The 25,370-nt window shown below is 54.4% G+C and overlaps 2 protein-coding genes across 7 annotated transcripts; one reads left to right on the top strand and one right to left on the bottom strand.

Moving 5' to 3' along the window:
* Window positions 1-21,682, top strand: Smtn (smoothelin). 6 transcript variants are annotated; one of them, XM_029483740.1, is made up of 22 exons: window positions 1-181; window positions 1,532-1,638; window positions 1,835-1,948; window positions 5,862-6,010; window positions 6,417-6,510; window positions 6,595-6,673; window positions 6,763-6,860; window positions 7,729-8,049; window positions 8,134-8,206; window positions 8,815-8,886; window positions 8,972-9,490; window positions 9,645-9,817; window positions 12,787-12,939; window positions 13,027-13,102; window positions 14,073-14,237; window positions 14,333-14,395; window positions 14,569-14,650; window positions 16,293-16,466; window positions 16,646-16,763; window positions 17,261-17,412; window positions 18,328-18,492; window positions 21,376-21,682. In XM_029483740.1, the coding sequence occupies exons 3-21, from the start codon at window positions 1,898-1,900 to the stop codon at window positions 18,470-18,472; spliced, it is 2,757 nt and encodes a 918-aa protein (XP_029339600.1). In that variant the 5' UTR covers window positions 1-181; window positions 1,532-1,638; window positions 1,835-1,897; the 3' UTR covers window positions 18,473-18,492; window positions 21,376-21,682. The 6 variants fall into 6 exon arrangements, with proteins under 6 accessions (XP_029339600.1, XP_021031309.1, XP_021031308.1 ...); XM_021175650.1 differs by lacking the exon at window positions 1,532-1,638; XM_029483738.1 differs by lacking the exon at window positions 18,328-18,492 and having other exon boundaries at window positions 44-181; window positions 1,532-1,604.
* A 173-nt stretch (window positions 21,683-21,855) lies between these two features.
* Selenom (selenoprotein M) lies at window positions 21,856-24,382 on the bottom strand. The gene is made up of 5 exons (XM_021178115.2): window positions 24,169-24,382; window positions 22,907-22,942; window positions 22,684-22,718; window positions 22,281-22,359; window positions 21,856-22,212 (listed from the first exon to the last, which is right to left on the bottom strand). The coding sequence occupies exons 1-5, from the start codon at window positions 24,295-24,297 to the stop codon at window positions 22,054-22,056; spliced, it is 438 nt and encodes a 145-aa protein (XP_021033774.1). The 5' UTR covers window positions 24,298-24,382; the 3' UTR covers window positions 21,856-22,053.
* Window positions 24,383-25,370: the final 988 nt, after the last annotated feature.

Here is a 25,370-nt window from a genome sequence, read left to right as displayed (position 1 = left end):
GCCAGCCATCTGGCTGGCGCCGCGGGACAGGCGTCTGCAGCAGAGTCCAGGGTACGTTGCTGAACCTGCCTGGGCTCCTGGGCTGCGGCTCCTCCCGTCGGTCTGCCGGTCTCTACTGCATCTGCCGGGTCCCGACCAAACTAACACGAAACTGCGCCGGAACGGCGGGCCGGACTGAGAGGTGGGTATGAGGATCTCGGGGCCACTCTAGGAGTCCGGGGAAGGGGGTGTGAAACCTGGATGTCTGAACAGGGATTCTGAAACTCCCAGGTCCGGGAGCCCTAGCCAAATCACCGAGAACTCCAAAGACACATGGTTGAAGTTCTGAGACCCTGGGGAAAGAGTCTTGAAGAGACTCTATGGACTTGGAAGAGGCTTCTCGATCCCCAGAGACACTAATCTATAGGGAGCTGATACCTCGAGGAATCGTTCCCAGATCCTGACCCATCTCTCGCAGGGCCTTAACAATCCCCAGGTCTGAAAACCGTGTAGCATGAAGCCATGAGAAGGGTGGCAAGCAGTGGCAGGAATTTCTGAGCAGACAGTCCCGAGTATCACCTAGGTTTGGAACTAACAACACCCTTTCCCAACATGAGGAAGCACAACATGTCCACAATACTTAAGATTGAGCACTGGGGAGGGGTAGTTACCCCAGACAGACTAGGAGGTAAAGACTCTAGCAGTGCCTTGAACAGAAAGGGCCCTTCAAACTCCAACTAGTGCGCACTGGGACTCCCCCAGACCCATTCACCGGATGGGGTGACTCACACCAAGTGACTGTTGTAGAGAGGGAATGGATGATTTCGGGATGAATCAATGGAGGTGGGGGGTCCAGAGGCCATTTCAGTCACCATATTAGCAAAACATCTAGGTGTGCTAGACCATGGAGTCACAAATTCCAGAGACACTGGGGACTCCAGGAAGGAGTGATTTGGGCTAGAGAGTGGCACCAGATTTAGGATTCCATTTTGATGGTCAGTGATTGAACAAGAAGCAGCCTGGAGTCTTGGGCAGCATCTTGGAAGGGGACTTCAGAAGGCAGAAGTCACCAAGATTTGTGTTACGTTCTTCCTGCCCTTTGAGTCTGAGTTTTTCTGGCCCCCTGTGATGAATCTTTGACCATCTCCCATCCTCTCAGTTTGCCTGAAGTCCAGAGGTTGGGTGGGTCGGCTTCCCAAGGCCCTTCCAGTTGGGAAGTGAACTGTGGACAGGGAGAGAGGAACACCTGGCTCCCCAAGGTCAGGTCTGCTGACATCAGGGAGGGAAGGAGTCAAGACTGACATGCACAGAAGGCTGGCTCCAAGAGCTGCCAGACACAGGTAGCTCCCATACCTGTGGGAGTGATAGTCTTAGCAAGAATTGGATGTGGGCTCAGCCCACAGCCAGACGCCCAGCTTGTGGAGGTGGGTGGAGGGGCGGGCTCGGCGGCCCCTAGAGATGAGTGGGTATGACAGGTAACTAGAGACTGGCATGCACCCCCTGGTGGTAAGCATGGCTTGGTGGGCCTTGCTGAGTCCTCTTCTCCATCTAGGCCCAGGCCCTCCTTGTATGGGGCTTAGTCAGGATGTCAACTTAGACCACACGGCAGACTGGCAGCCAAGCTGGTAAGGCTGGAACAGAACACCTATTCTTGGTTTGGTGAGTTGGGTTTTTTTTTTTTTCCAGCAAAATACCCTAGGGCAGAGGACAGTTCCCAGCCAGGAGCCACATGTCAGGGTAGGATAGGAAAGAAATGAACGCTTATGGGCTAAAGAGGGCAACAGAGGCATAAACCCTAGGGGACCGAGATTTCTACAAAATCTCCAGCAATCTAACTCATGTCTGCCTTTTGCAGAATTCTGAGTGCCACCAGGACCTGGAGGGAGCTGATATACTGAAGGAACTAGGGGCCAGCAAGATGGCAGACGAGGCTTTAGCTGGGCTGGATGAAGGAGCCCTCCGAAAACTGGTAATAAGTAGCTCTATTACTGTACTGTGGGGTGGTCAACCAAGGGATGTAGGTCACTTCTTATGTACTTGTCAGTACATAAGGAGGGGGAGGGGTTTGGAGGAGAGGCTCAGGGAATAGTGCCAGGTTGGTTCCATTTGGCTGCTCCAGAGGCCCTTGTGGCATGTTCCTGACCATGTTAGGTTCTGAGACCTGGTCCCTACCCACCCCCAACTGTCATCTCCTGTTTAAACAGTAACTGCTGGGACTCACCCATGGGCTGCTACAGGTGTGGGAAGGCTGGATCTGCCTCTCCCTAGCAGCATGGGCACTGCCCACTCCTGGAGGCCTGCCCAATGATAATGGGCAGCAATGAGCAACAAACCAGAGAACAACTGCTGGGTGCTGAGCACAGTATCTTACAGAACAGCCACAGATGCTGCAAGCTCCCGCACCCGCATACTGCACCTCTGTGTGGGGAAACCACATACCCAAACGCTCCAGGCTAAAAGCTTTATCAGGGTCCAAACTCCAGAGGGGAGTCTTGGGATACCCAGAGTCATGGGAAAGACTAGAAGAACCCGGAGATAGGCTGTGGGTCCTTACGGGTTCTGTGATGTCTGGTCTGTCATTTTCTACTTTAAGCTTTGGCTTCTTGTAAAAGAAAAGGGGTGGTGTGTGTGGGGGGGTGTAATACAAAATATAGGTTGCTAGCGTTAGAAAGGGGTGAATTGATATGGACCTGACTTTGGGAATAGAGACTGGATTGGTCCACTCCACTCTTGTTTACCAACGTCTTCCTCCTCCCATATACACAGAGGCAGTGGGCCGACACAACAGAGCAGTAATACGCATCCACCAGCAAGGCCTTGCAGTAGGCCATGGGGAGAGGGGCCACAGCCCCACCAACCAGACCCTGCTCTCTGTCAAGGGCAAAAAATATATGCTTTCTCTACAAGTGACCCATACCACCACCAATCCTTTCCCCTAGAGGCAGAGGCTTGAGCCACTTGGTCTAATTGCCTTGACCTCTCCTATGAGGTTGGCCTGTGTGTCCTTGGGCAAGAACCTTAACCTCATCCTGCACCACTGCCAAGGGCAGCTACTCCAGGCTCTCTGCTGCCAGGAGATGGGATTGGCTCTCCAAAGATGCCCACCGGTCACCTTCACCGTCCCTCAAGTCAGAGTCTTCATGTTTTCCATAGGAAAAGTCACGCTGAGTGTTCACGCACTCCCAGGGTATTCTCCAACCATCAGACCCCTTTCATGCAAGGCTTGGAAGCTGGGAAACGTGCTGTTAGAGGAGAAACATAAGTGCAAGGTTTGGAAGCTGGGAAACGTGTTGTTAGAAACAGAAGCAGTAGTTGCCGGACGCACTTCCTCCCAGCCCCGGGCCTGGGAGCAAAGGACAAGCGAGACCCAACCCTGTCTCGGCTCCACAGCCCCAGGCCCACCCCAGCCCCGGGCTTCACCGCGCCCGTGTGCGCCATTGCTGTGCCTGGAGCTGTGAGGGTCCCACCCTCCGGCTTCGTGGCAGGAACGGGGGCGTCCCGGGCCCGGCTCCTCCCCGTGGGGCCCGGCCTTATATGGGAAAGCTGTGCCCAGCTGACTGGGGGAGCCGCAGTTGCTTCCGGTCCCGCTCCCGCACATTCCTGAGGACGGGGTGGTGGGCTGCGCGGGACAGGGGCACCTAAGGACAGGCACGCTGCCTGTGCCCCCTGCCACGTGTCTGCACGTCTGCCACCTCCTGTCCGGGTGACCTAGGGAAGCAGCTTAGGTGCTGTGAACCTCCCTTCCTTTGCAGATGGGACGTTAAAGCCGGCGGTGGCGGAGGGTTTCCTGCCTGGCTCCTAGCTGCGGCGCCCGGCTGGAGACTGGGTGGGTGGGGCGTGGGTGAGCCCTGTGCCGGTGGCTGCAGCCTGCGGGCTTTTAGCGCCCCCTGGCGAGGCATTTCCCCAATTGCTATCAACACAGCGGGCAGCTCTGGTCTGGGATTGAGGGAAGAACTACAGGAGAATCACTTTTTGTGCAGGAGAGCCTGAAGCTAGGAACGTTGGGTTGAATAGATGCCCCCAGCAGCCGGAATAGAAAGCACCCGAACCTCAGTCCCCTCCCCCTCCATCCTCCCACCGGAGGAGGAAGCACCCTCTTTCCTCCCAGGAGAATTTCACTAGGCAATTTCGGAAACCATCCCCTTCCCCCTGGCGGACAATAGTTCTTTGTATTTCCTTCCCTCCCTCTTGCAGTCCCCTCCACACATAGTGGGGGTGACTGAGAGGGTGAGGAACTCTAGACACAGTAGAAACACTGTGGTCTGACCTTTGGTGTTTGAGAGGGTGAGGAACACAGGACACAGCAGGGACACTTGTCAGAGCTTTGCCCACAGTCCCAAAAGGAAGGATGCCAGGGAGTGGCCAGCAGAGTGAGGCCCAGCCACCCCCTTCCACTTAGAGAATTCATTAAGAGGATCCCCAGTTTCCAAATGGAGACACTGAGGTACCCAGGGGTTGTAGAAATGGCCAAGTTCCTATCTTGTATTTTTTTTTTCCCTGGGGGTTGGAAATGAGGACCCATGAGACAAAGTCATTGTATCTCTGGATCTTTACCCTCCGGACCAGTCTGGACCAGCTGTCTCCTCAGGCCAACAATCTCCAAATGTTCTGTGGGAAGTGAGCATAGATCTCTTGGTTATAATAAGGTTTCCTTCGACTTTGACATTTCTAGAGCAGGCTAGAGGGGGCTCTGGTACAGGGCCTCAAAGTTCCCCACCATGACAGAGAACCCTCAACACCACAGCTATCTTGTCTCAGGCAAGCCTTGCAGGCAGAGACCTAGGTCTAAACTCTCAAATTATTAACCATAAACAAGACACTCAATTCCCACTTATCAGATAAAAATGATGTATCAAAGTAATGTATCAAGAGTAGGTCTGGATGGGACCATCAGTTAATTAAAAGCCTTAGCTCCTCTTCCGAAAGTCCCAGCACTCGGTAACTCTGGCTCCAGGGACCTGATGCCCTCTTCTGGCCTCCACAGTCACCCACGTGCACATGGCATCCACTCATACAGACACATGCAAACACATGAATAAAACTAAACCTTAAAGGGAGGACGGTAGAGGCTGGCTGAGATGGTGTGTCCGTCCCTTAACTCCAAGCACTTGGAAGGCAGAGGCAGACGGATCTCTGGGTTCCAGGCCAGGATGGTCTACAGAGTGAGTTCCAGAACAGCATGGGCTACACAGAGAAATGCTGTCTCAAAAAAAAACAAGCAAATGGCAAATGGGATTTAGTGCTGGGTCTGACACTTCGGGTCACTCTCTAGGGGTCCAGCCCTTCCCACCCTGGGTCTTGACTTCTTCCATGGTGGCTAGGACTAGGCCATAGTCAGTAAAATGGGAAAAGTAACTCACTGCCAAGCAGGGAGCTAGGCTTCTGCCTCAGATTCCCTATCTCACATCTTTCCCAGCAGGGCCCTGCTACTCTGACTAGGTAGATCACCAGGGGACTTCAGCTACCTGAATCAGCCTTCTCGTTCCTTGGACTCTTGTTGGTAGCTCAGAGAAGGGTGACACACTCTTTCTGCTCTGGCTCCCTGGTCTAAAGGGTTAATGAAAGCCCCCGGAGAGCAGATGTCCAGTCCCACAAAGGAGTACCTGGCTACTTGGCACCTGGCTTGGGTCGGTGGCTGCAGGTTGTGCACTCACAGAAGGTGGCCCTCGGCACCACACTGCACAGTGGGCTTCTCAGAATCTTTGGTGTCATGAGCGAGGTCGCCCCTAAAAATCCTGAGTGGGAGACAGGCACGTGGAAGGCTTAGGGTGGAGAGACTGGAAACAAGCCATCCATTGTGCCCCTGGCAGAACTGTGGGCAGTTGGTGCCAGTCCTTTGCCCCTGACAGAATGCCTACCCCTTACTCCCACCTACATTGCAGCTGGAGGTCACCGCAGATCTGGCAGAACGGCGGCGGATCCGCTCAGCCATCCGGGAGCTGCAGCGACAGGAGCTGGAACGAGAAGAGGAGGCTCTGGCGTCCAAACGTTTCCGTGCTGAGCGGCAAGACAACAAGGAGAACTGGCTACAGTGAGTGGCAGAGGGGACTTGGGTTTTCGAGTGCAGATGTGCCAAGGATCAGCTCATACTGAGGCAGGTGTGTCTGTGAGCCGTGAGCATTGGAATGCACGGGGCTATGTGTGGGTAGGGAGCCAGTACCAGCTGTGGCTGTGCAGTGTGGGTAACTTGTGCCTGTGTCCAGGGATGTGTAGATGGATGGATGGATAGATGGATGCCAGGCATGTGTGGATAGATGGATGGATGGATGGATAGAGATATTGACATATATTGATATTGATGCTTGCTCAGAGGTTCTACATAGATAGCTCCATGTCTCTCTGCCAGTGTTCAGGCCTCAGACCCTGACCCTTTCCTTGAGCCCACATCCTCCAGACCCTGTCATTCAATGGTGGTCACACTCACTATGTCTCTGCAGCTCTCAACAGCGAGAAGCTGAACAGCAGGCCGCCCTCGCACGATTGGCAGGGAGACTGGAGTCCATGAATGATGTCGAGGAGTTGACCACACTGGTAAGGCTCAGGGCAGGCAAGGGATGGGTGAAGACCTACCTGGATTCCGGCTTGCAACCCCTGTGGCCCGTCTGTCACCCACAGCTTCGGAGTGCTGGTGAATACGAGGAACGCAAGCTAATCAGAGCCGCCATCCGCCGAGTGCGAGCTCAGGAGATTAAGGGTAGGTGCCTGCCCTCTGAAGACTCACCCTTGCCCTACATCTCATATCTCACATCACTTCCTGACACTTGCCTTGCCCTGTCCTTCCAGCTGCCACCTTGGCTGGGAGACTGTGCAGTAGACTTCCCAGTAGTGGCCCTCGAGAGGACAGCAGGAGGCAGGCAGCACACACATTGGATCCTGGTAAGGTAAGGAGTATGGGCATGAAGGGAGGACCACCCAGCGGCTGGTGCATCCTGATGCCAGTAATTCAGGGCATAGTACCTGTGTGCCTTTGCTCTGCCGTCATTCAATTGGGAGCTGACCCCTGGCCAGTGTTTGAGGAAACCCCAGGGCTCATTTGTTATACTTAGGCAACTCCAGCTGTATGCCTTCCACTTCAGACCTTCAACTCTGATTTTTCTCTCAAAGCTAGCTTTCAAGTTGTTGTTCCTTTGCTCATGCTATTCTCATGTTTACACTGGCGTCTCTTACCTCCACCCCTACCCCTACCCCTACCCCCAGCCTGTGCTCAGCAGTCAGAAGGATCATCTCCTGGAAATGCAAATCTAGTCCTGGTACCGCCCTTGCTTAAACACATCCCATGCTGTCCCTTACCTTCCAGACAGCTGGCATCCTTACCTTGGCTCTCCAGGGAGTGCCTGTCAGGCCCCTGCTACGTAGTGCTCAGTGTCCTCTCTATTTTTCAGATAGCATGAGAATTTAAGAACATACCGTTTCCACTGATGGCCAGCAGAGTACGCTAGCTGCCTAGTCCTGCACAACTGTACTTCTGTCTGATTAGCTAGATTGAAGCTAGAGTTCTGGGTTGGAGGGTCCTTTAGGAATGGGAATCCCCAGCAAATTTCCTGTTATGGCCAACCACTGGCATTAGACTCTGGTCCTTGCTAAACCACCTTTGGCACTGATCAGCCTTCCTTATGCAGGTGTGCCCGTGGGAAGCCATGCCCAGCCCCTCTGCTTTGCATGGCCTGCTCTGTCAGCTTGGTCCTCTGTGGGTGAGGGTAGCATTCAAAGTCAGAGAAACCTTGGTTGCATCCTGTGTGTCCTCTGCAGGTGCCAGAGCCAGAACAGCAGGAACAGCAGACAGAAGTACTCGAGCCAACCCCAACCCCAGAGGACACCAGCCAGGATGTGACCACAGTGACACTCCTGCTGAGGGCCCCGCCTGGGGGCAGGCCCAGCTCACCTGCTTCCCCCCACAGTTCACCCACCAGTGCCTCTCCAGAGCCTCTGCTGGAGCCTGCTGGAGCCCAGTGTCCTGCTGTGGAGGCTCCAGTCAGCTCTGAGCCACTTCCACACCCTTCAGAAGCTCCTAGCCCCGAGCCCCCCATGTCGCCGGTACCCTCCAGCTCTCGGGGGCGGGTCATCAGCAAGGTGAGTTGGGCGAGAGGTGGGGATGCCAGGCAGGTGAGTTCCTTGGCCCGAGAGCCCCTTCCTATGTGGTGTTTCTCTTTGCAGCCCCTGCCTGGCCCCACGGAGCCCTCGGATACCTTGGACTCCACCAGCGGCTTCTCCAGCACTAAGAGAGCAGGTAAGGAGCCCTGTTACAGGTTACCCCAGGCTTCTGCTTTCTCCTGTCCTGTCCCATCTCTCCCCTTCCCCTGCCTGTAGGATGGGTTCTAATGCTTCTCTAGCCTTCTCAGGGCCAGGCAGTCCCTGACACTGCCCGCCACAGCCCCTGAGGTGTTCCGCCCCTGGCCAGGCCCACTCCTGCCACCCATGGCCAGAGGCCTTCCTACAGCCTTGAAAGGCAACAGACCTCAGACACATTCTTCTCCCCAATAAGGGAGTGCACCCATCACCCAGCTGGATCTATGGGCAGGACTGGTGGCGGCGGGGGGGGGGGAAGGGGGGGTCCCTTAGTCTCATCAGTAGAGAGAATCTGGACACCTTTCTCTGGCCCTAACTTACTTCTGGCCCCTAAGAGTGCCCACGTCACCCCGGGGTCAGTGCAGGAGAGAAAGGAGGTCCTTGTAGGAGAGTTGCAGCTGAGTGGGCACACCCTCGGCAGTGGGTGTGGTAAGGAGGCTACGGAGGTGTTGAGGAGAGGTGAGTGGCGTGAACACCACCCCACCATCCACTTTCCTTTCCTCTCCCCCCATCCCCCTTATGGCTACCACATACTTACCAACCTGCCAGACCCAGCTGAAATGAAACCCTGCCAACGTTCACTATCTGTGCTCAGTCCCCGACAACCAACCCCAAATCGAGGTACTGTTTGTTTTTTTTAACCATCCCTAGGTTCTGAGCAGCCCCTATCCCACCCAGCCACTGACAGCTTTCTTGTCTCCTCCAGAGCCAACCCCACTTGCAGGACCGTCCCAGTTCCGTCGAGTTGGCTCTGTGAGAGACAGAGTCCAAAAGTTCACATCTGATTCTCCCGTGGCTGCCAGGCTCCAGGATGGCCCACCCCGAACAGCCCTTGCTTCACCGACCCCCACAAGGCTCACAGGCCCTTCCCTCATCAGCACCACCCCTGCCTCCTCCTCCTCCTCCAGCAACTCCTCCTCTCCGAGTCCCAGTGACACTTCCTCCCACAAGAAGCAGAGAGAACTTGCTCATTCCCTGGCTGAGCTTCAGAGCTGCCCTCAAGAGGAGGGCCCTGGGGGGCGGGGCTTGGCTCTCAGGTCCCTTGAAAACAGAGCAGGGGGGCCCAAGCCCTGCTCAGAAGAGCCCAGTACCCCACCGCCCGTGGCCGTTGGCACTGGGGAGCCAGGGGGCAATATGAAGACTACGTTTACCATTGAGATCAAGGATGGCCGTGGTCAGGCCTCCACAGGCCGGGTGCTGCTGCCCACAGGCAACCAGAGAGCAGGTAGGCTTCTCACTGCTGGGGTGGAGTGCTTGCACCCCCAACTCCTGGTTCTGCTCGTGCGGCAGGTGCTGCAGCCAGTGTCCAGGGTGTGGCTCACCATGACTGGCACTGCCTACACTCCACCTGGCCCCAACAGCATCCCTCTCCCCTCCAGAATTGACTTTGGGATTGCGGGCACCCCCAACCCTTCTCAGCACCAGCAGTGGGGGCAAGAACACCATCACCCACATCAGCAACCCTGGGACTGTGACCCGACTGGGCAGTGTCACTCACGTCACTACCTTCAGCCATGCCTCCCCTGGTAACCGAGGAGGCTGCAACTTTAAGGTGAGCCTCTCCACAATCCACCAGCCTCATTGTTCACCATCTCCAGGGACAGCTTACAGGTGTAGGCGGGCTTTCTCTACGGTGCATACAAAGAAACTGAGGCCAGAGAGACTAATAGTCCATCCACAGTTGGTGACATGGCTGAGACTGATCTAAGACTGATCCATGCTATGCTACCCAGAGGTGTAGGTGACGTCATTCTTCCCATATGCTGGTCTTTTGTTGCTTAGTTTTGTTTGATGTCGAGTCTCTTGTATCCTGGGTTGGCACGGATCTAAGTATATAGCCAGAGCTGACCTTGAACTCCGTGATCGTCCAGCCTCTACTTCCTGGGTGCTGGCATTGCAGACTCGAGCCACCGTGCCTGGATCCACTTGCTAATCTTTGATCCTGGCACCTAAGTTGAGCAGCTCACTCTTAATGAACAAGTGTGAAGGCCGCAGCTCACAGACAGTGTGGTGGTAGGGGCTTTGGCCCTCTTCCTACGGCAGTCTCTGCCATATATACCCCCATTCCCACCCCACGCTGAACATCAGCCCCAACGTGTGGATCAGATCCCACGCTAATCCAAGCTCAGCCTAGTCCATTAGGAGATTGTTGATTAGCATCTTTGCCATGGAGGCGGGGCAGAGCCACTGATGAAGACAGGCAGGTAGGGGGCACTGGGCAAGCGAGGCATCAGCCTAGCAGGTGCCATGGGAACTGAATCCGAGGCATTCCTTCTATTATTCATTCCCAAGCTCAGGATCAACTGGTTGGGAGCTCAGCTGGGAAAGAGATTCCCTGTGGGCTGCCCAGGTAATGTCCTTTGTGCTGTATGAAAGGCGGAATGGGACTTTGACTGAGGTGAGGTGGTCAGATGGTCCGCTTTGGGCCTTCAGAGGGGTAACAGGATGAGAATGTGAACAAGATCAGCCTTCTGGCAACAAAGCAGGACCCAATAGGTTGGGGTGGCTGTCGTGAGGGGCCCTTGTGGTGAATGGAGACTTGGCTCTGGCCCTAACTCACCTGTCTCCCCATCTGAGGAGAACAGATGTGTCTGTAATGCACTTGTGCAGAGTCCAGGGTTGGATTGGACACACTGGCTGGGCTAGAGGACATGTCTGTCAGGGACAAACCCCCATTCCAACAGATAGCTTAAAGTCCCATCTTCCTGGGCCTTCATTGTCTTGACTTGTTCAAGGCTTTCTAAAATAATGGGACACGAGAGCAGATATATGCAGGAGTCCAGCAAATAGAAGTGTCACAGCTGATATACCTGGACTAAGAAATCCATGCCCTGCTCCCTCCATTTCTCCACCTATCGGGCTCTGGCCTCAGTAATCCTTGAGCCATGCAACAGGCTGTCCGCCTGTCTGAACAGGCTACCCATCCCCCTCCATCCCCTCCGCAGAGGAGCCCAGAATAGGTTTCTATTTGAGCAGTTGCTCCAGCTGGCTGGTGGCAGGCTGGGAGGCCAGCAGGGGCGGGGCAGGCTCACTGCCCTTGCCTGCGCCCTCAGACCAGCTGCGAAGCTGCCAGCATAGACAGCGGCCCCTGCTACTGTCCCACCATCGTACCCCAAAGAGCCCCCACTAGCAGTATGCCCGGAGTGCCAGGGCCTGGGCCTGAGATGGCTGCAGCCTTTGAGGAACAGTTGAGCCAGGCATTACAAGAGCTGCAGACGGTGGCTGAAGCAGGCCGGTCAGCCGTGACCCAGGCAGCCGATGCAGCTCTGGCCACTGTAGAGCCAGTGGCTCAGGCAGCCGAAGAGCTTCGAGCAGAGACGGCAGCTCTGAGCCGTCGGCTCGATGCACTGACCAGGCAGGTGGAGGTGCTGAGCCTACGGCTGGGTGTTCCGCTTGTGCCCGACCTGGAGTCTGAGCTAGAGCCCAGCGAACTGTTGCTGGCTGCTGCCGACCCCGAGGCCCTCTTCCAGGCAGCTGAGGATGCTGGGACCCCCGTGGCCCACCCGCCTGCCTTTAGCACCCGCCGCAGCTCTTCTGGGGGCCCTTCTCGAAGGAGCAGTCTCGTAAGTCAGCCTGTGGGAGGGAATTGATTTGAGCCCGGCTCTGCTGAGTGTCTGTTGATGTACCAGCGCTGCCTCGGCCTCAGTTTACTTCACTGTACAGAGTGGTACAGTGTATAGTGAGGTATCTCTAAGGCTGTCCCTCTAAGATTGGGACAAGAAAGTGCCAGGCTCTTGCCCTGGCAGCTGTCCTGCAGCCTCAACCAGGCCAAGCCTCTCCAAAACAGCTGCCACCTTGGCTCTCCTTACCCTCCTGACAGGCAGAGGCCGTGGGGGGTGGGAGGGTGCTGTAGTATCTGAGCTGGGCCTTGGCTTCAGGGGAAAAGGCAGGAGGGAGATCCCCTGGGGGAGATAGGCCAGAGCAGGATGCTCCTTAGACAGTGGGTCCCATCAAGGAAGGGAAGTTGGATAGCCCTTCGAGGGGTCTTGGCTTGGGTAGCCCCAGTCACACACCTTATTAGGAACCCTTGGGATCTGGTCCAGTGACTTGGCAATCAAGACTTGGGATCTGCTGCCTAGGAGGAAACTAGAAATGAAAGATCAGAAAGAACTCAGCCTCAGGATTGAAACCACTGTGCTCAGCCTGCAGGCCACATGGCACTCACAGAGGACCTATGGGAGAGTCGTTCAGCTGCCCTAGCCTCAGTTTCCCCTATCCCTAACAGAGACAGTAAAATCCTTAGTGCTTATACAGATACTATTTTCTACTGCATGAAAGCCACTGTTACTGCTGCTGCCAATTTGTATTAGGATGATTCTGGATATGTGAGAAACTCTATTCACGGCTTCCGGTTTCACTACGGTAGGCCTGAAACCAACATGGCCAACCTACATTAGCAGGCCTGGCAGGCTGCTGGCGTTATCTTTAATGCTATGCCAGCAGCCCCAGGATATAATCCTCTTCCACCCAGGTTTCACCCACATCCCTGTGTAAACCCTACACCCTCTCCACACTCTGTAGATGGAGCCAGATCCTGCAGAGCCCCCCTCCACCACAGTGGAAGCAGCTAATGGCGCAGAGCAGGCTCGAGTGGACAAAGGCCCAGAGGGGCGGAGTCCCCTGAGTGCAGAGGAGCTGACGGCCATTGAGGATGAAGGAGTCCTGGACAAGATGGTATGTTAGTTAGCTCTGGTAGGCTGGGGGCTGGCAGAGGGTCGGGATCGGCAGGCCCCTGGTATGCAGCAACCGCTCTGTCTACAGCTGGACCAGACTACAAACTTTGAGGAGAGGAAGCTCATCCGGGCTGCACTGCGTGAGCTCCGACAAAGAAAGAGAGGTAGAGAGCCAGCTGCCCTCCTAGGTGTAGCCACTCCATTCCTCAGCTGCTGCCCTCATCCCGGAGTCCTCCCGTGGACACTCCAGCCGAGCAGTTGTCCATTCACATGACCTCCCCTCAAGCCGGGTGCTCCTGGTCTCCTTGCCCTGTGTTGGCCCCCTCAGCCTTTCTCACCCTGCATCTAACTGCTATCTACTGTCCAGCGTGGCTTGCTTGAATCCAGATAATCCTCCCAGTTGCTCGTCCTCCTGCTGAGACCCCGTTAGTCTCTGTCCCTGGGTGTGGCTACATCCCTTTTCCTACAGCTTCTTAGCATTTCTGTCCCTCATGCCTCTGGATTTACTTCTGAAACAGTTGTTCTCTGAGAACAGTGACTCCCCAGCTGGCAGTCAGACGTCTGCTCAGCCTTGACATGCACTCTCCCACTGGGTTGCATGTGTCCTGATGTCCCTTTTCGTCACCTGCTTGCTTTCTCTGCAGACCCAGTTAACTTTCCTCCCCAGCCTCTCTCCAGTGTCCCTTGCCTGGGTCTGATCGCTCCTCCTGATACCTCCACCCACTCTCTGGGTTTAGATGTTCCTTCTTCCAGTTGTTCCTGTCCTTCTAGGACTAGTTTGAAGGTCCACCTCTCAGCTGCTCTGTCCACCCAGCTCTTTTCCCTCGGGACTCACCTTCTTATTCCCATAGAAACCTGTCTTGCTTGGATCCAGACGCCCCTTTGACAGCAGGTGTTCTGTGTCCCCTCTTTCATCTGCCTACTCAGTCACCCTCAACACACACTCAGCTCTGGGCAAGTTGTGGTTGTCCCCTCCCCCCCACATCCATCCCTAGAGAGGCACTGGTTTCCTGTGTCATTGGTGTTTCTAACAAGCTGCCTCCACTCCATCCCGTGTGCCCCTTGTGTCTATGCATGTGTGCTGTGTGGCGCTGGGCTGCCCTCCTGGACGTGCATGGGGCATCCCTGGCTCAGACCAGAGGGACAAGGAACGAGAACGGAGGCTACGGGAGGCACGGGCCCGGCCGGGCGAGAGCCGAAGCAACGTGGCCACGGAGACCACCACCAGGCACAGCCAGCGGGCGGCTGATGGCTCTGCTGTCAGCACAGTTACCAAAACCGAGCGCCTCGTCCACTCCAGTAAGGGGCTGAGCAGGGTTTGGGGCTTGTGGTGAGCTCAGTGTGAGCCCCTGTTCCTTTCACACACTTCTTTGCCCCATCTCCTATCCTTCCAGATGATGGCACTCAGACAGCCCGCACCACCACAGTGGAGTCGAGTTTCATGAGGCGCTTGGAGAGTAAGGCCACCTGCTCCCTCCTGTGCCTGCCTGCCTGCTCACCTCCTGTGCCTGCTCACCTCCTGAAACACTCTGTGTCTTCCACTGATCCTTCACTTTCTCTTCTCCACTGTGGCTATCATCATCCCTCCTCATGCCCAGCCCAGGCCCTCACTGCACTCCCTTTTCCACAGATGGCAGCAGCAGCAGCACCACCACCACGGTCCAAACCAAGACCTTTTCCTCTTCCTCTTCCTCGTCCAAAAAGATGGGCAGGTGAGCATGGGGCAGTGCCTCTGGGGACCTCACTGCATACCCATTCTGCAGAAAGGCAGACTGACAGACTGAGAGAATGAGCGTGCAGTTGTGATCTCTCTGGATCCTCAGCCGCACCATAGGGTTGGGGTGGAAGATGCTTGTGGAGACCAGACACATGCTGAGAGTCTCACACTGAGCCTTAGACCCACCTGCCACTGCTTGCTGGCACTTCGGACATCTGCAAACCATTTCTGGGTCACAGAGCAGGCTGCTGACTTGAGGCACTTGTGAGGGATGGGTCCACCCCAAGGTACAGAGGATAGCAGGCAGAAAGCCAATCACTGGAAGTTCCAGGAGCTCTCAATGACCTGTATGCGAAGTCCAGCCCTGAAGCAGTGTCCGCTGAAATCCTATAAAGAGACCTTAATTTCCTCACCGTCACTGGAAAGAGTGTGGGTTCCTCTCACCCTTGTGAAGTTTGTTTCCTCATTTATTCATCTTGTTGGGATCTTCTGTTTTGTTTTGTTTGAGTTACTGGGTATTAGAACCTACGACCTCATGTGTGCCAAGCAAGCACTGCACTGCTGAGCTACGTGCATGGCCCTCTTTCCACTTTTTTACTCTGAAGTGAGATCTCTCCCTAAATTGCTGCTTGTTAGTATTAAACTCCCTCTGTGGTCCAGCAAGCTTTGAACTTGCCTCAGCTACTAAGTATCTGGGATTCTAGGCCTGCATTTATTTGTTTGTTTGTTTGTTTTTGTAGTTTTGCAGGGTGGGGAGAGAGGTACATGGTGGAGTCTCACTCTATGTCCCAGGCTGGTTTTGAACTTGTGATCCTGCAGCCTTAACCTCCAGAGTTTTGGGATTACAAGGACCCCACCAACACATCAAGGTTCCTTGTAATTTTTAAATAGTGGAGTAGGAAGACTGGGATGTAGCTTGTTGGGGAGCATTTGGTTGGCACACAGGAGACTCTGGATTCCTTCCCCAGCACTAGATGTAATCAAAGAACACAGTAAAGCCTTCAGAGGCCTGAGCTACTACTGTTCCTATTTTGTGCTCATTTTATTACTTTGTTTTGTTTTGGTTTTGCTTTGTTTTGTTTTAGGTCCTAAGAATCGAACCTAGGGCCTTGTGTTTCCTAGACAAGTTCTTTATCAATGAGCTACCTTTCATTTTATTATTGAGTCGGGAGGTTCTCGAACCTGCTGTCTTTCTGGTTCAGCTTCCCTAGTAGCTGGGATTACCAGCCTGGGCCACAAGTCCTGGAACTTGGAAATACAATACACCCCTGTAGAAAAGTCCTGGAGACCAAGCCTGGTCAAACAAGCATGGCTGCCGACATCCTGTATCTGTGCCTCTGTCTATCTATGTACTCCTCTGTAAGACAGGCATGACAAGGACACCCTCAATTCCCTCTAATCTCTTTTTTTATGTGTTAGTGGAAGTTCCTAGTGGTGTTTGATGCAGTATAAGACCTCTTCTAAACACTGCCCCGGAGCAGCCCCGGAGGACCCCATGCAGCTGTGGCTCTGTTCCTCCACAAGTTTCAGTGTTTCCAACACCAACAACATCAAGCTAACCATCCTGGTCTGCTGCCAAGAGAGAGGACCCACTCTTCCTTCAACCATAACATTCATTTTGTCACCCTCCACTCCAGTATCTTCGACCGAGAGGACCAGACCAGCTCACGTCCTGGCAGCCTGGCAGCCCTTGAAAAACGCCAGGCAGAGAAGAAGAAAGAGTTAATGAAAGCACAGAGTCTGCCCAAGACTTCAGCATCCCAAGCACGCAAGGCCATGATTGAGAAGCTAGAGAAAGAAGGCTCTGCAGGGTCAGTGGTAGAGGGTGTTGGGGATAGGGCCTGAAGCTCAGTGGATGGAGCCAGAGAGATGGGAGAAGCAGGGTATCAATGTGACAGAAAGGTTGAATGTCATGGTAGACCAGACCAGGGGTCCAAAGGGTATGCTGGCCCATTAGTGGCATCTTGTGACCCTCTTCCCCACACCACAGTGGTCCTGGCACACCCCGTACAGCTGTACAGCGTTCTACCAGCTTCGGAGTCCCCAACGCCAATAGCATCAAGCAGATGTTGCTGGACTGGTGCCGAGCCAAGACCCGCGGCTACGAGGTGAGCCCAGTGGAACGCCTCAGTTTGGCGCCCTCTTCTGAGAATTATTTGGCAGCTATCACAGCTCTGACAGGAAGCATGAAAAACATTCTCAGATGGGAAGGCGAAGTCTCAGAGAGACCCCATGGCCTGCTCTGGCTCCCTTGGGTTGGTGGGCATAACTCAGGGTCAGGGCCTCAGTGTTCCAGTGTTCCACCAAGTAAACTTCTGTAAGGGAGGGAGTGGCTGGAACATGACCATAGCCTCAGTTGAGTGGCACTGGGCTTCTCAGAAGCCCCTCCCCCCCCCCAAAAAAATCACCGCTTAGGGGGTTAATGAGGCCAGTTGGAAGAAGCTCATGTTTTAACTACTCACCTACTATCTAGCCTTGAACAGACAAGGTCTGTCTGAGCCCAATTGCCCTAGGACTGCAATGCCAAAATGTGGGGGAGGGGTGGACAGCAACCATGGGAAAGTTGCTCCCAGCGTCCTGACTGGTGTGCTTCTGCCTCCCAAAGCACGTGGACATCCAGAACTTCTCCTCCAGCTGGAGTGATGGGATGGCCTTCTGTGCCCTGGTGCACAATTTCTTCCCTGAGGCTTTTGACTATGGGCAGCTGAGCCCACAAAACCGACGCCAGAACTTTGAAATGGCCTTCTCATCCGCTGAGTAAGTATGGGTCCCGTTCTCCCCGTGTCAGCTGGGCTCAGCAGCCCTGAGACCCCGTGGAAGTGGCCAGTTGTACAGTGGGTCTGCAGACGAGACCCCCTTCCCCAGAGAGCTTCCATCCACCTCCACCCACCTGTTGCTGAGTGTGCCGGGTGCCTACCGGAAGGAAGGAGCATCAGGCCCGCCTACCAGCCCAGGCTAAAATCCATCAGGTGGCCCTGTCCATAACCTTTCCCTCCTCCATCTGCCCTTGTTCCTCCTCTCTCCACTTCTCTGTCCTGCTCTCCTCCCACCATTACCAGAGCTTCCTGCTCCCACGGGCTCCCAGCTGGAGATTCCAAAAGGAGGCTCCTGGCCCAGGCACCGTGCCCGAGTGACCTATATACGCCTATATAGGACATCGAAAGCCCTCCACTTTGGAATCGTTGCCCCTTCTGCACACTGCACCCAGGCACCCTCCTCCTCCGTCTTTCTTTCCTTCCCTTCCCTTTCTGGTTCCCTCCAGGATTTCTCCTCCTCCTCCTCCTCCTCTCCCTCCCCCACTCCTCTCACGCCTCCCTCACCCCCTCTCCCTGGGGCACAGCCCTCCTCTCCAACCTCGGCACCAGTGCCGTTGACCCCCCTACCCCCGCGTTCCCGCTTGCCCAAAGAGTTCTCTGCACCTGTGACTGGTTTGCCCCCCCCACCCTTGTCTGCACCGCGCACCATTAGTGATGGGTAGTGAGCGGCACGTCCTCCACTGGGAGGGGGCATGCGGGAGGCTGGCAGACTGCGGCACCGAGAACATTAACTGAACTCATGTCTCTGTATGTGTATGTGTGTGTGTCTCTGTCCTCCCTTCTCTCTTGGCCTCTCTTCCCTCCTTCCTCCACCGGGCCCCACTCCCTGCCCCTTCCTGGCCCCTCCCCTCCCCAGGACCCATGCGGACTGCCCGCAGCTCCTGGATACAGAGGACATGGTGCGGCTTCGAGAGCCAGACTGGAAGTGCGTGTACACGTACATCCAGGAGTTCTACCGCTGTCTGGTCCAGAAGGGGCTGGTAAAAACCAAAAAGTCCTAACCCCTGCTTGGGGCCCCACGGTGAGAAATGTCGCCTCTCCCACCTGTCTCATTTCACCGGAATCTGCTCATCAATGCATTGAGAGGGATAAGGGGAAAGTGTGAACAGCAGGAGAGGCTTAGAAAGCCCAGAGGAGACAGGCAAGACCCTCGGTGACACGAGGGTATGGTGACAGGGAGGAAGACTGACAGGGAGCCCAGGAGAACCCAGGCTCAGCCCAGGATGGCAAGCTATAAAAAGGAGAAAACTAATCTAGGGTCTGAATAGTTCAGACTGAGGGAGGAAAAGGAGCAGCAGGCACAGGAACAGACCCTTGAGCAAGGCCAGAGATTAGAGAGATGGAGAAGACAGCTTAGCCTGGAAGGAAAAGAACCTGACGAGGTTGAAGGGAGGGAGCACAGTTTGAGTTTGAGCATCATTGTGAGGACCCAGGAGCCAAAGGTTATCCAAAATGGGAGAGATGTGCTCAGACTAGGACTCCAAAACAATCCTTGGGAGAAACTTGAGATGTTCAAGATGGAACGGCATCAGAAGTAGAGGTCCAGAAGGGACAGTGTGGTGCATGCTTGCAGCCCCCCCACGCAGGGGCCTAAAGCTAAAGAATCACAATGTAAGGTCAACCTGGCAACAGCAAAACCCGGTCTTAAAAACAAACAAACTAGAAAGGCAGGCTCCCTGATCTGGTTTGAAAAAGAGAGGGTCAAGGCGCCACTCAAACTCAGAATGTGACACATGGGGAGCTGGTGGCATCTTTCTCTAAAGTGAGGAGCCTGGGAACAGGACCAGTTCAACAGGAAGATGTTTCTGGCTGGATTCCCCCAAGCCATATGGCTTTTCTCTCTGCTCACATCACCTCGGGGCCACAGTGAAGAATTCTGATCTGACCTGGTTTTCCTATTACAGATAAGGAGCTAAGAGAGCAGAGTGAGGCCAGGGTCTCCATTTACTTGTTCTTTTTCCAGACCCACCGCTATAATCCCACCGATTTGGTAGACAGAGGTAGGTGGGAGGTGAGGGTAGGATCACAGAAGAGGGAGGAGTCTCATCCAGCATCCGTGAGCACAGGTAGAAAGATAAGTAAAGACAGAGGTCCAAAGGGAGAAAGGAATTGCTGGAGGAAATGTGATTCTGCATGGATGGAGTCAGCAAGGATGCACAGGGTGCTCTCCTGGGTCAGGGGCCCTGGGGGAAGGAACTCATGTGCGCACACACTCAGAGGTTCAGGTGTGAAAAACAGGCTTGGTACTGTCTCTAGGTCATATATGGACTTAGCTCCTGCTCAGCAGGCCACTGGAAAGAGAAAAGCTTTGCTTAGGGTTGCTCTAGCCCAGTAGGAAAGTGTGACTCAGCTACTTGCTGTTGCTTTAGTTGCCTGGTGTTTGGCTTGTCACTTGGGTAGCCTGAACCATATACCCCAGTATAAACAATGGCTTTATAAGGTCTCCAGGGAAGGCACCACGGGCAGGAGGGAGCTTCAGACTTGGGAGGGAGGCTGGGATCCCTGCACAGATAGCTACAGTTGGAAGATGCTCCAGAGAGAGTCTGCCTCTTCACCACGGTACAGCTGGATAAACAACCCCAAATGTGGTGTGAGGATGACCTGAAGGGCACATAGCCTGTCAACAGTAGTGCCAGGTACCTGTCACTTATTCTGAGTACTTCCAAGGTCTCCAGTGAGGTTGGGAATGTCTAATGGTGGAGTGGGGCTATAGTAGGGTCATAGAAGAGTCTTACCCAGCATCCATGAGTGATCGTTAAAACAGAGACTGAGGACATGTTCTGCTTCCCAACATCACCAGAGGCTGAGATAGGAGGCTCACAGGTTCAAGGCTTGCCTGGACTACAGAATGATCAAGACTAGCCCCAGCAATTTATTGAGACCCTAATCTCAAAAAGCAGAGAGCCAGGATGGTAACTCAGTGGGAGAGAGCGCCTTGGATTTAACCTCCAGTACCACAAAATGCAAAAAATAGTCATAGATGAGCTGGGAGTAGACCCCAGTCCAACCACAATCCTAGCTGTGACCATGAAGGTACCAGAAGGGAAGTGGTCTTGGGTTATCTCATGCCTAGGAACAGCAGTAATCTGCTTGTTTTCCCTGCCAAAGTAAGCTTTGAGCAGTGGTGATGAGGAGCCGGTATAAACAGGAGACAACCAGTCTTAGTTAGGGGCAAGAGGGAAACAGGCTGAGCTTGTACCCCATCTTAAAGCTGTAGGGGTAAGGTTCCCACAGAAGGGAAAGGGGAGCTCCAGGCAGTTGCCAACACCCACGGCTGAGGGCCTGTGTCTCATACCAGGTTCTATCTGGCTTTAAACAAACCGCTGAGTTGGTTTCCTGAATCAAGTGTAGCACTCGTGGATAATCAGAAGGGTGGTTGCACCATGAGCTCAGGGCAGGCTACAGACAACCCAGCTGATATGATCAGGGTCCTCACCTGCCTTCCTATCTCCACCCAATGCAGATGATAAGGGTTAAAGAACCACTCCAGGAATACTGCCCTAGGAGGAAGTGGGTCACTGGGGAATCCTGATGGTAGAATAACACTAGCCAAAGGGGAAGGCTCCCAGGGGTTGAATGGCCCAGCTGAGACTCTACCAACAGGGATACAGGAGGTGGGCTCTCCAGAGAGCAGTTGGGTTCTAGAGCCAGAACCTGCCTGTCTAGGGTGAGGCATGGCTCACTCCCCAACCCCTCAAATTCTACCTACTTAGCCTATGGGCAGGGTGGCCCCGGGTTCGGTTGTGGGTTTCCCTTCCTGGAAAGCCTTTTCGATCGATGGACAGTCTGGAGTTTGTGAAAAGACGAGCAGAGCAGGCTGCGACAAAGACCTTGGGGTAGAGGGACACAGCAAGAAGCAGGCTGGCACTGACAATTCCTGTGCCCCTCCCCCCCCCCCTTGCAGGATGCTGGTGGACTGTGTACCCTTGGTGGAGGTGGAGGACATGATGATCATGGGCAAAAAGCCCGACCCCAAGTGCGTCTTCACCTATGTGCAATCGCTGTATAACCACCTGCGGCGCCATGAGCTGCGCTTGCGCGGCAAGAATGTCTAGCCATTCTGCTCACACCGCCTGCGCCGCGGGCTGCTGTCCCCACGCCCCCAGCAACGGCCCCTCCCAGTGTGCCTGCCCACCGCTGCCCCGTCTGTCAAAACACCTCTTCTCCCTTGTACACACGCAGCGTTTTGATAAATTATTGGTTTTCAACGATCCTGACTTCTCTCTGCTGTCTTGGGGAGATGGCATTAGACTGAATTATCCCCAAGTGCCTCCCCCCCCCCATTCCTGTAGCCAGGCAGTGGGAGGAGTCACCCGAGGATGTCAGGAACTCCTATTTGATCTCCCACACCATCTACTCGCTGCAATTAAGAAGAGACTCCGCGTGAAGGAAGAAGATTTAGTAGAGCTGGGGAGAGGAAAGGGAGGATTGAGATCCCCCCCCCCACACACACACACCCCATTTCCGTTGCTTTGGAGACTGGCGTCGGCCCTCAGCAAGGGAGATGCTCCCGGGATACTGAGCGCTTCATTCTGTCTCCGGGGCGCTGGCAGGGGGGTCCCAGCTCCACCGTGGCTCGGGGCTACAGGTCGGCGTGCTCTGAAACTTCCTCGGGGGGCTTAGCGGGCGCCCACAGGTACTCGGGGGGCACCTGAGCTTCCGGCGCCGACTTGCGGTAGAAGCCGAGCTCCTGTACCAGCGCATTGATCTCGTCCCGGGTCATTTGGCTGAGTGGGATTCGCTAAGACGGAGAAAGGGCGGGATCAGCACTTAGCCACTGTCGTGGAGCCCCTCCCGCCAATGCCTCACCTCTAGTTCCTGGTAATTTCGGCTTAACAGCACGAGTTCGGGGTCTGCCCCAGGGAGGTGCTTCATCACCAGGTTGTGGCTGTAGGAGATGTTAAGGAGGTGGGAGGGGGAGCAGAGGCAGAGAGATGTGACCCCCAACACCTTTTAGCTGATCACTTACTTTAAGCCTAGGTGGGGACCCAATCCTCATCACTGTGAGATTAGGGTTCAAAGAAATAAGGGGCCCTTCTCTCCACTAGTAAGCTCTCTTCTCTCCTTAATTTTGGACTTCCTCAGAATCCTCCGGAGAGTTAATATCAGCCTCTTTGGTAGACGAACATCATTTTCTATCTTTGAAAAATATTGAGGCTTCTCCCAGGTGCCTTCCCTACACCCCCCCCCCCCCCAGACAGGAAAAGGATACTACAGTTGAATGTCCTCGGTGACAAAGGCCTTCACCTGGGGAGGAACCACAGCATTAGAGAACAGGGCCTCAGACCCTATAGACATGGACAATGAGGCCCAGTCAGGTCATATACCAAGACAGGTCCAGTCTCCTGCCTCACAGTACAGGGATTCCCACCAGGCCCCCAGTCAGTGACCAGTGCTCCTTATTCCCTAAGAGGGACCCCTTCCTTCAAACTCACCTCCTTTAGGCGATTCAACTGTCATCCTCCACAGGTCTGGAGAGAGAGAGAAATGCGATAATAAACCAGGAGTCCTTCACAGGCTAGCTATACAGCCAAGACCATGCCGTCCTTTACACTGAATTGGGTCAGGCAGTGATCGTAAAGAGAAGCATCAAGGTGTGGCAGTAAAGTCCTGTGAGCAAGGAGACCCTGTACAGGTTGGGAAGCTCAGGCCTAGAGCCACAGGTAAAGAATGGGGTTGAGAAACCCGCCATGGGTCTCTGTCTGCATGTTATTGATAGCTGACCAATGCCCAGGAGACATGGGTTACAGCATTCTCCCTGTTGTCGGAGTAGAATTCTAACCCTGGCCTTTGGCCCTTGAGACCTTGTGGGAAAGTCGGACTAGAAGAGAACAGCTCAGAACTACCCTAAGGGCCCTGTTAGAGGCACCTGCCATCTGGTCCCTACCCCACCCCATGCAGAGGCAGCCCTGCCAGCCACCTGTGGTCCAGCTTCAGGAACCATCTGGCTGATCTTCCCTAACTTGGGAGGATGGATGGTCCTTCTCTATTCCTGATGGGAGGCCGCAGCCCAACAGGAAGTCCAGACCTCCCTATTTCAGGCCTCCCTTACACTTCCTTTTGTTAACTTTTTTTAAATTAAAAATAAACCAGCTAAGGCCCATGAAGAGTCTGCAAACATAGGAATCACTTAGGAAGAGTCCAGGGGAGTCCTTTGGCCTGCAGGTGGTGGTGGTCCAAGGCGGCTGTGGAGTGTTGGTATCTCATTTCCCTATCCTCTCCTCCAGCTCCAGCAGAGTACAGTGAGGGGAGAAGCTTAGGTCTTTTTCTCCCCACCAGAAGAAAAGAGATTCTGGAATGCTAGGCACTAAGTCTGGGTGGGGGGAGAAATAATGGGGAAAGGTGAGGTTATCCATAGAGAAGAGAGAAGTTGGGTTCTAAGGGGCCAGTTTTAGAAAAATCATAGCCTGAAAAAGAGGGGACTGGGTGTCCAGAGGCCCATGGTAGGGCCAAGCCTGGAGCAGAGCAAGGGTTCAGAGTGCCAGGCCACAAGGACGAGGCTTCTTACTTCCACAGTAGATGATGTTCATCCTGCGACTGGGAAATAAAAGGAATGATTCCCGGGCCATGCAGAAGGGAAAGGGGGGGTGGGGTGGGAATTCTGGTATTCCTGAGGCCAGAGCGGACTGTATTCTTGGGATAAGAGGCAGCAGGGTTGTGGAACTGTTGTACTAAGGTTGAGAAAAGGCGCACTCACCTCCACCCGTCCCCTGGCCAGGCCTCGAAGACGGTTCCAATCCGGTCGGTAGGTGGTGGTGGAGGTGGCTGGAGCCACAAGGGCTGCAAGAAGCAGCAGCAGCGACGGCGGCGACAGTAGGATGCTCATCTGTGCCTGGCTGGAGACGTTCCGCAGGCTGCACCCAAACTCGGCCGCTGCGCCACGTCTGGCCCGCAGGATGGCCCCGCCCAAGCCAAAGGCTCCGCCCAGCCATAAACCACGCCTCCAGGGCTAGAAACAGCCCCACTGACATCCCACCCAAATCGCCCAGCCCCAAATTGCCTCCCACTAACCCCCATCCCTGTCCCAGCTACTGTCTGGTCCTCCAGACTTCATGTTCCCAGTTCTCACAATCTCCATATTGCATTTGCCCACTAAGTGTGAAACACTCCCGCAGGATGCCAGGAGACAGCACTACTTTGCGTCACCAGAGGGCGCAGGCGGTTCGCAGATGGACCCCAGGATTTCTGGGTCAGAGTTAAGGAAGCAGGAACCTAGGAGATCTCCTTTATACGCTTTTGATGTCTTTGAACAAAATTCCGATCAAAGCTTCAATTCCCCAAAGCACACGTTGTAAGAGAGGACCGTAACCTACGCCCCGCTCAAGAAAGCTCAGATCCTGAGTTTTATCCCTGAAACCTAAAAAAAAAAAAAAAAAAAAAAAAAAGTGAAAGAAAAACACCAGTTCCCACAAGTTGTGCTCTGTCCTCCACAGGCGTCCCCAATGGCTCACCATGGCATGTCCGTGCCTGTACAGGCACACGCGGTGAACACACACATATAATAATAATATAAATTCTTACAAAGGAATATTACCTATCCTTTTTTACCTGGAAAAGGCTGGAAGGGTTAATATACATAATGCATCTCATTAGAACAGTATCTGGTCAGAGATGGTACACACCAATCTCCTACTGTCCTTGAACTCAAAGCAATACTCCACACTCAACCTCCTGAGGGCTAGGGTTATTAGGACAGACTCTGGCTGTGTTGCCTTCCATTATTAGCTCTTCCCCTTCCTCATCACAACTGCCCCCTCCAGCAATGAACTCCGTTTTGCAGATTAGGAACTGTTTCAGAAATGTAAAAAGCCGGGCGTGGTGGCGCACGCCTTTAATCCCAGCACTCGGGAGGCAGAGGCAGGCGGATTTCTGAGTTCAAGGCCAGCCTGGTCTACAAAG

The sequence above is a fragment of the Mus caroli genome, chromosome 11 (assembly GCF_900094665.2).
Source record: "Mus caroli chromosome 11, CAROLI_EIJ_v1.1, whole genome shotgun sequence".
Lineage (NCBI taxonomy): Eukaryota > Metazoa > Chordata > Mammalia > Rodentia > Muridae > Mus > Mus caroli.
This window is presented reverse-complemented; position numbering and strand designations above follow the sequence as displayed.

Bases quoted from the DNA above. Each gene is read 5' to 3' on its own strand.
- Smtn (XM_029483741.1), top strand. From the start codon at position 1,898: ATGGCAGACGAGGCTTTAGCTGGGCTGGATGAAGGAGCCCTCCGAAAA. The intron at 8,207-8,814 runs GTAAGGAGCCCT...CCAACCTGCCAG, and splicing joins CTCCAGCACTAAGAGAGCAG to ACCCAGCTGAAATGAAACCC. The intron at 17,413-21,375 runs GTAAGTATGGGT...CCCCCCTTGCAG, and splicing joins ATGGCCTTCTCATCCGCTGA to GATGCTGGTGGACTGTGTAC.